This window comes from Terrapene carolina, unplaced genomic scaffold (assembly GCF_002925995.2).
Source record: "Terrapene carolina triunguis isolate 2854851 unplaced genomic scaffold, T_m_triunguis-2.0 Scaffold110, whole genome shotgun sequence".
NCBI classification, from domain to species: domain Eukaryota; kingdom Metazoa; phylum Chordata; order Testudines; family Emydidae; genus Terrapene; species Terrapene triunguis.
The window spans coordinates 114609-124488 of NW_020664461.1; the positions used below are offsets into that span (position 1 = coordinate 114609).

General features: G+C 43.7%; 1 protein-coding gene across 1 annotated transcript in view; it reads left to right on the plus strand.

The window, feature by feature from the left end:
• Positions 1 to 3002, plus strand: part of TRABD2B (TraB domain containing 2B) — a 67643-nt gene extending 64641 nt beyond the window's left edge. The window contains exon 4 of the mRNA XM_029911612.1: positions 2493 to 3002. Coding sequence (XP_029767472.1) covers positions 2493 to 2715 — 223 coding nt within the window. The 3' untranslated portion in view covers positions 2716 to 3002. The remainder of the gene's footprint in view (positions 1 to 2492) is intronic.
• Positions 3003 to 9880: the final 6878 nt, after the last annotated feature.

A 9880-nucleotide genomic window follows, 5' to 3' on the forward strand; every position in this document is an offset into this window, starting at 1 on the left:
GGAGGATTGGGCCAAAAGAAATCTGATGAGGTTCAACAAGGACAAATGCAGAGTCCTGCACTTAGGATGGAAGAATCCCACGCACTGCCACAGGCTGGGGACTGACTTTGCTAGGCGGCAATTCTGCAGAAAAGGACCTAGGGGTTACAGTGGACAAGAAGCTGGATATGAGTCAACAGTGTGACCTTGTTTCCAAGAAGGCTAAGGGCATATTGGGCTGTATTAGTAGGAGCATTGCCAGCAGATCGAGGGAAGTGATTATTCACCTATATTAGGCACTGGTGAAGCCACATCTGGAGTATTGCATCCAGTTTTGGGCCCCCCCACTATAGAAAGGATGTGGACAATTGGCAAGAGTCCAGCAGAGGGCAACGGAAATTATTAGGGGGCTGGGGCATATGACTTACGAGGAGAGGCTGAGGGAACTGGGCTTATTTTTTCTGCAGAAGAGAAGAGTGAGGGGGGATTTAATAGCAGCCTTCAACTACCTGAAAGGGGGATTTCAAAGAGGATGGAGCTCGGCTGTTCTCAGTGGTGGCAGATGACAGAACAAGAAGCAATGGTCTCAAGTTGGGGTGGGGAAGGTCTAGGTTGGATATTAGGAAAAAACTATTTCACTAGGAGGATGGTGAAGCACTGGAATGGGTTATCTAGGGAGGTGGTTAAATCTCCATCCTTAGAGTTTTTAAGGCCCGGCTTGACAAAGCCCTGGCTGGTATGATTTAGTTGGGGTTGGTCCTCCTTTGAGCAGGGGGTTGGACTAGATGACTTCCTGAGGTCTCTTCCAATCCTAATCTTGTACATACTTGCAGAAATGTGGCTACAGAGGCTGTTTAGTGCCTTGCAGTCCTGTTTCACTGGTGATTAAGAAAACTCCAGAGAGAATCTGTGGATACCAGCATGCACATTACAATGTCATGGGCGTTTCTATCATTTTTCACCTTGTTTGCCAGGAGAATGCACTGCTTCTATGAGGATAATTTAGTAGAGGTGCTCCATGATTTGCTATACTCAACTAACGCTGTCACACTAGTGCACATGATTGCTTACTAATTACTGAATGTTTATAGTGAGTTTGATGCTGTTTGTTACATAGAAGCAGACTCTGTCTGACATGGGCCTTGCAGTCTAAGAGCAAAAACATGGTCATAGATGGGACTTTTTACTTTGGATTTCACTGGGACCAGAATTTGGTCCTTGTGACATCTAGGGCAATTTCCTGCAATATCTTTGGGAGATCTGATTGTATTAAGTTTATGTATCATTGTAGACCAGCCAGGGACTGTATGTAATTCCAAGGGGAATGGTAACCACAGTCCCTCCAGGAACTAAGAACAATGGGGTGGTGATTAGGGAAATTCACGCTAGGGAGGCTTGCCTATACTAGTTCAGACTGGATTCTCCAGAGGCCAACAGACACAGAAAGGACTTTTGGATAATTAGTCTGAGTTTAACCTGACGTAAGGCCTTCTTTCTGGTCCAGTCAACAGACAGGACCTACTGTCCAAGGGGCACCTCAGTCTTTAGGGAAGGGTTGGAAGGACTGACAATGACCAGAGTTCTTGTGGAGTTGCGGGGCTGGTCTTTGGTAAGCTTATTAGCAAACGGGTAGGCTCTTTTATTGTTTTTAATATGTTGCTTTTACCTTACAAATAAATGTGCTTGCTTAAGCAGAGATGTGTGGTAACTGAAAACCGTGGGTAATTATGCTGATAATAGCCTCTGAGGAGAAAAGCAAAGCAGGCCTGTTTAGGCAGTCTGACTTGCGGGGGTAATTCAGAGTGTAGGCAGGGAACTGGGCCTGAAAATACCCCAGTCAAGAGGGAGTGAGATGCATGTCTCCGCCCAAGAGAGGTGATGGCTGGGGAGCCAAGAGGCCTAAGCGTCAGACCCTTTGGTGGACCATAGAGGGGAGAAAAGGTGGAGTTGCCCTGAACTGTGACAGTCCTAACAGCATGCATAGTCACACTAAATCCCAACCCAATGGGAAGAAGCTTGGTTTTTTTGTTTATTTCAAATGCTTAGTGAATCGTCAGTCATGTAGTTATTAGGCCAGACCCTCATCTGGTATAAACAGACATAGTTCCATTGAGTCCATTTCAAGTGTATTGTTTTGACAGACAATGCCTTGTAGCCAGTGAAGCACTGAAGCTCACATTTTTAAGATCGCACACATAGATGTGGCCACGTGACTAGAGTCAGGACTCCGGGGTTCTATTATTGACTTTTTCACTAGGTTACATTAGGTAAGTCACTTCCCTGTGCTTCAGTTTCACACAGGCACACACCCGCCCCCAGTAAAACAGAATGAATAACACCTCTCTCGCAGGGATGTGGTGAAATAATTAGCACAGTGAATTCTTCCATGGAAAGAAACTCTATCTGTTCAAACTATTGTTCTTATTACTAATTAGGGAGATGTCGACTCAGCAACTCCTTGCGTACTGAAAACAGAATCCTGTTTAATTTTGTCCTCTTGTCTTTTCTCCTAGCACGACCACGCTACCTTCCCACGTCAGGATAACCAATGGCTACATCACAGTCAATCCTCCCATTTGGTTTTCAAACCAACTGGATCAGAGACCACGTTCGGATCTCCCGTTCCACCATCAGCCAAAAAGCTCAGCTGCTGGCTGCGTATTGGCACCATCCATAACTGCGTCTTTCTATGTGGCAATAGCGTCTTTTCTCCTGAGTCTATTGAGGCCTTCCTGACCAACCTAGGATTACGTGCAATACCTAAAATGGAGAACAGAGATAATTTATGAACAAGTGGGTGGTTTGCTCCACGACGGTTTCAATCTGGACCTTCTCACCGAGGAGAAATGGTAGTGCCTCTAGCTGGTTTTGTCTCTTAGCCCAGATATATTTTGAAATTCTAAAGCTTTATTGTAACACTGACTTATATCTTCTTTTTTGTAGAAGGATCTTTATTTCCCATAGTGCTATGGGGCTTTGTAAAATATATGTGTTCATTTATATATATAAAAAAAGTGTATTTATTCAACTGGTAAACTTATTTTTCTTGGTATTGGATATGTTAATAACATCCCCATTAAACAGTAGTGACGGTGAAACAGATAAATTAATATTTTCTATATTTGTTTATTTAACCAACCAATCTGAAATGACATCCAAAGATGCTGTTTTGGTCATTAACATTTTACACTAACCCTCCCATAGGCAAATTTGTGCTGATCGCTGAGATTAGTGTGTGTGTGTGGGTGGGAGGGTAATATCCGTTTAGAATATTTTAGACATATTGTAGACAACTCATGCTGTCCTTGGCCTTGGTGTCACTAGGGAAAAAGGCGTGTTCTTAACTCCAGTTAGTGAACCCAAGATAAAATCCTAGTGAAGAAAAGACCGTTTGTGGTTTTCACATGAGTTGGCAAGTCAAGATAAACCCTGAGCTTCCCCCACTGCCTTTAACTCAACCTGCTAATTTGTAAGAAAAGTGCAGACTGTGTTGTCTTCACTAGGATTAACAAACTAATACATCATGATAGCTAACTTCAGTCGAGAACTCACCTTTTTTCCTAGTGAAAACACATGGCATCCGTCTGGAGCACCTCTGCTGAGTTGGTTTTTCCTCTCACACCCTTTTTGCATGAGTGTGACTCCTCACTGGATTTACTCCAGATTTACACAAGTGCTAATGAGAGCAGAATTTGGCCTACTTACGGGATTTAAATGTTTAATAGCATGCTAGTCTATAAAACTTCTCAGCTCTGGCCATGCTTCACCTAGAGCAAGTTGGGGGTGCAGAAGCATCTTAAAGTTCACTTTTGTAGCCACGATCCTGCTGCTGTGATAAGCCTGGCTGCTTTCTCTGTATTGTTCTGGCCTGATCCGAAACCTATTCAAATCAATGAAAAGACCCCTGCTGATGTCAGTGCATCTTGGATTTGGTCCTTTCAATGGGTTTTGAGTTAGGTTCTTAGAAGAGCATGAAGACAAAGGGCCAGATTCTCCGCTGGTGTAGATCATGGCAGCTCCACTGACTTAGAGCTATGCCAATTCAAACCATTTCTGATTTTGGACCAATTAATTAATGGAGATATCCTATCTCCTAGAACTGGAAGGGACCTTGATAGGTCATTGAGTCCAGCCCCCTGCCTTCACTACCAGGACCAAGTACTGATTTTGCCCCAGATCACTAAGTGGCCCCATCAAGGATTGAGCTCACAACCCTGGGTTTAGCAGGCCAATGCTCAAACCACTGAGCTATCCCTCCCCCCATAGATACCATTATCTATGTAGCTAGTTTTGAGCTTGGCAGTGGTGGAAAAAGTACATCTCTTATTCATAATTCCAGCCACACTTTGAAAAACAGCACTAGAGTAAAAAAAAAAAGAGATGGAACATATGAAACTTTGCCCAGGCATCGTCCTCAATGAGAACGAGTCAAAACATTTTTTCACGAGAAAACAAAATGAAACGTTTTTGCAGAAAATTAGATTCTTTTTTAGAGGAATGGTGCAGACCTGGGCAGGTCCGCTGCTTGCTGAGCCAGCCTATTTTTCCAGGGCACGCACATAAGGCTTCAGGTGAAATGGAAGACATCGAGCTTTTGCCCCCAGTGAGAGCTTCAAGGACATCTCCTGCATACTATTCCATTGTATATTTTGGCATGTGGAAGGTTAGAGACGTTGGTTTTGGAAGGAAGCCATTCCCCTTGCATGATATTTATTGCACTGGGCCGCATATTGGAAGCATGTTTGAGGAACTTCCATTACAGCTTATTTGAGCGCTTACACTGTTGAGGACTTCATTTGACTATAATGCCTTAAAAGGCCTTCAAATTCAACCTTAACGCACCTCACCCAGGGGCGCTCTATGGCTGTAGTCTAGACAATGAACGGACCATCGGAACTGAGAACTGTGAACTCATTTAAGAATAAACTAACCCACAGTAAATGGACCCGCAGGTAATGCAGGTTTTCTTGGTGTGATGCTACAGTACAGAGGAAGATTATTATTACTTGGAATATGGTAGCCTAGCACCCAGAGCCCACACCCCCAGCTGGAGCCACCACCACCCCCGCACCCCAACCTCCTGCCCCAGCCGGGAGTCTCCTCCCACACCCTGAACTCCTCATTTCTGGCCCCACCCCAGAGCCCGCACCCCCAGCCGGAGCCCTCTACCCCTCCCGCAGCCCAACTCCCAATTTCGGGAGCATTCATGGCCCGCCATACAATTTCCATACCCAGATATGGCCCTCGGGTCAAAAAGTTTGCCTACCCCTGGTCTAAATAGACAAGACAGAGAAAAGGTGGGAGGGGACCAAGAAATTCACAGAGCTGAAGTGATTGCCCCAGGTCACTGGGAATGTTGGTGGCAGAGCTAGGAGTGGCACTCAAGTCTTGTGACTCTCAGGCCACTTTCCATTAGACCTTTTTTTTTTTTTTTTTTTTTGCATTGTTGCAAATCTTTGGACATCTAGGAATTTCAGGGTTGTCATTAGGCTGCACATCATAGTCAGTCAGAACTCCACCCTAGCAACAGGGATAGAGCTCAGACCCTCCTGCTCCAAAAGCATGGGTTCCTACCTGCTGAGCTAAAGGAGAATCTCCATTAGCGTTATAAGGCCTATGACATGCGGCTGAGTAGTCCTGAGTCTCTCCCATATAGGATAATGGCACACATACCCTTTAGCCCAATATATTACAATATTTATTCTACAGATAGTCTAGTTATAGCTGTCACGTCCCAAGATTTCATCTGTACTTCAGGGGAAACAGACATTGCCACCATTTATTTGAATGCCTCTGTACATGGATGTTCAAACTTCAGAGTGTGGTCCATGTTTTATATAGAGACTTCCTCCTGGAAACCTCCCCTCACATTCACTATTAGGCCACTATCCCTCCAATTCAAAGTCCTAGAACATCTTGGTAGCAACTTCCTCATGTGGAAATGAAATATCAGCTAAGTATTTAATTGATAGTTAGCTGTTTTGAAGGCTATTTTGAAGCTGGAGCTAAGGAGAAAGACCCTGTACTGGTTGATCTAGCTTTCCATGGTCTTTAGAGAACTGTGTTGAAGTCATTATCATAGAGGTTCCCCAACTAATTAGATACTATTCCCTGTATGCTTTAGTGCACAGATATCTGTCCAATTTACTGGTTCCAATCAACTGTTTTTAAACTATACCAGTAAATATGTAAGGGACTACAAAATGAGACACCCCCCCCAGCATAGACAAAATGGAATATTTAGTAATTAACTATGCTAACCCAGTACTAATAAAAATACGCTAATGCTAGATAGCACGTGGCTGTGGTTCTGAAAGAGCCTTTATTCAAATGGGCCATGTTAATGTCATGACTATTTTCCACATGAGTTTGGAGAGTGTCTATATAATTCAGAGGGGAAACATGCTGTGTACATAATAGTAATAACCACACACTACTAGCTTCATTTGGGATTTTATTTTCCTTTTCTTTTTGGAGCCTTTAGGTTTCATATTTTCCAGCTTTTTTCAGCAACCAAGAGGGCAAGAAGCTGATTTTTTCCCTAATGAAAACCGAGATCCTCATATAATCACCTGAATCCAGGAGCTGGGGATTTTAGAAAAACACCAAATACCACAAAACTCACAATACAATTGTGAGAGTTTGGCACCATTGTTGTGCGAATTACACGTAATCAACAGATTTTGTGAGATTTCTGCTACTCAGGGCCAAGATTTTGGCATTGTTGAATCCAAACCAGAACACTCATCTGATTCAAGGTATGTCTCCACTTACTGTGGATCAGCGCTGCGGCGCTTGATCTACCAGGGGTCGATTTAGTGGGTCTAGTGAAGACCCGCTGAATCAACCACAGATCACTCTCCCGTCGACTCTGGTACTCCACCGAAACAAGAAGCGTAAGGTAAGTCGATGGAAGAGTTTCTCTCGTCGACCCAGCACGGTGTAGACACCGCAATAAATCGACATAAGCTACATCGACTCCAGCTGCGTTATTCACGTAGCTGGAGTTGCGTAACTTAGGTCGACTTAACCCAGTAGTGTAGACCTGCCCTCGGTCTCACAGCTGAATCCTAGGCTAAAATCAATCTTAATACGTCCTACCCTATATCTAATTGTGATATCGCAACTAATGCCAGTTAACTATTAAGCTGCTATCCTTGCCGAAAGGAATGTACAATACCACAATCAAAAGAGCAAAGGGACTCTATTTTACTTCTTTCATCGTTTCCCTTGCCAAAATGCATTGCCACTTGAAGAGCATGTATGGGGAGAGTGGGATAGAAGATGCATTGTACGTTGTGAATGGCATATTTTTGGTTTAAGCACTCATGCTGTCGAATAATGCTATTGTTTTCCTAGAACTCTATTAGCAATGACTGCTGAGCATGATTAATGATAATTATGCTCTAAACAGGTGTCAAACTCCCCCCCCCCCCTTCCTTGAACCTCCCTGCCCAGTTTTGCAAACTCAGTTGTGGTTTAAGACCAGGCAGTATGCAGTGCTGTGTGTTTATCTAACCTCTTTGCTATTGAGCTGGCAAGAGAGGGAGTAATCCAAGCCATCCTTAATGCAGCGATCAGTCTATTGGTATGAAGAGGTATTTCATTACAAAGCATCGTCTATTTAGGATGTCAATTTTCCACAGCATGTTACCGTTATGTCAGAGAAACCGCCGTGCTCCAGTTCAGCTTTTAAAAATCAATCAGCCCAGCATAAATGTCATTGTTCCACGTTGTCATTTGGTAACCTACGGTATTTCTGCATGTCATTTGGCCAAAATAAGCTTGAGCCACCTCTCTTAAGTGATCCACGTTACACAGGGTGCTCTGGATTTCAACTTCAATTTTGAACCTGCTCTACCTGAGCCGGAGAAAAATCCAGCTGCCTGATTCTGATCTCAGTTCACCAATTTTTGCACCAGCATGATTCAGTGAATATAATCCTGATTCACGCGGGTGCAAAAAAAGAAGAGTAAGCGGTGACTTGATTATAGTCTGTGAGTATCTACGTGGGGAACAAATATTTGGTATTGGGCCCTTCAATCTAGCAGAGAAAGGTCTAACACAACCCAATCGCTGGAAGTTGAAGCTAGACAAATTCAGACTGGAAATAAGACGTAATTTTTTTAACCGTGAGAGTAATTCACCATTGGAACAATGTAACAAGGGTCATGGAGGGTTCTCCAAGACTGGCAATTTTTAAATCAATAGTGGATGTTTTTCTAAAAGATCTGTTCTAGGAATTATTTTGAGGAAGTTACACAGGAGGTCAGACGAAATGCTCATAGTGGTCCTAGCTAGCCTTGGAATCTATGAAGCAGAGATAGCTCAGGTCTGTCTACCCATGCTGGGAAGCACCTGTCCAGCTGCTGTTTAGACGTACCCCTCGTGGCTAGCTTTTAAACTGGTGCCTTAAGCTAGGGAAATTCCATGAGATCTTCCCAACTGTTAACGCCGCTGCTCCTTGTGGAGGGATGGTGAGTCTTCATTTGACGTTCGAGATGCATATTGGTCAGTGTCCACTTCACATGTGCGTCAAATATTTCTAGGATTTTTTGGTTCCTCTTCCTCCTCCCACTTTTGTGACATGTTCGGAAGAGTTCTTTCAGAGTGTAATTAAAAAGATGCTTTCTAATGTTATTTTTTTTTTCAAAATATTTTTGTAGCATAATATATGAATAAAAGTTATTATAAACCCACAGCATGCAAATCTTGTATGTCTAGGTTCTTCCCCCCGTGAAGTAGGTGTTCATTGAAAACATGTGACAATTCAAATCTCGAGTGTAGAGTGCGGAATTTGAAAGCTGCCTTTTCCACAGGATGGGCTTATTTCCCCTGGAAATGGGGGCCATTTCAGAGTAGGGCAATCTTTGCAATAAAATGGAGCCCTCCTTTGAGGTCATTGTGAACAGCTCCAATAAAGCTATGCCATGTTGCACCAGATGAAGATCTGGCCCTGGGAGCCAGTGGAGTTGCCTCAGTGTCATTAGAATCATAGACTATCAGGAGGTCATCTATTGTCCAACCCCTTGCTCAAAGCAGGACTAATCCCCACACAGATTTTTACTCCAGTTCCCTAAATGGTCCCCTTAAGGATTGAGCTCATAACTCTGGGTTTATCAGGCCAATGCTCAAACCACTGAGCTACCCCTCCCCCTCTTGGCTATTGCAGGAGCCATGTTGCTAGCCCTAATTCTCCTTTTACACAAGTGATGTAACGTCATTGGGCCAGATCCTCAGCTGTTGGAAGGAGTCGCTTCTCTGAAGTCAATGGAGCTCTAGCACTTTACAACAGCTAAGGGTATGTCTACACTACAGGATTAATCCGAATTTAGATAATTCGAATTTGGGAAACAAGTTGTATAAATTCGATTGTGAGCGGCCACACTAAGCACCTTAATTCGGTTTTAAACCACACTAATTCGGTGGTGTGCGGCCACACTACCCCATTAACTTAAACACAGTAATTCGGTGGTGTGCGTCCACACTAACCCTAATTCGAATTAACAAAATCGATTTAGGCTCTACTCCGTTCGTCGAGGTGGAGTACAGAAATCGATTTAAAGGGCCCTTTAATTCGAATTAACTGGCTCTGTAGTGTGGACGGGTGAAGGGTTAATTCGGATTAAGGCAGCTAAATCCGAATTAAAGTCCTAGTGTAGACCAGGCCTAAGGAACTGCCCCTTTAACTTCAGTGGTGTTACTCTTGATTTACACCATTGTGAGCTTAGAATCGGGTTCTGTGTAGGTCTGGAGGCAGGATTTATTGCATAACTCCATGATGTGAGGGCTGCTACAGCAATAACTCCCACGTCTGTATATCCCAGTAAAAACCTTGTGTGAATGGACAAGACAGAGGGCCTGCGCTCAGTCCTGGTGGGAAAAGGAGGTGTTTTATTTG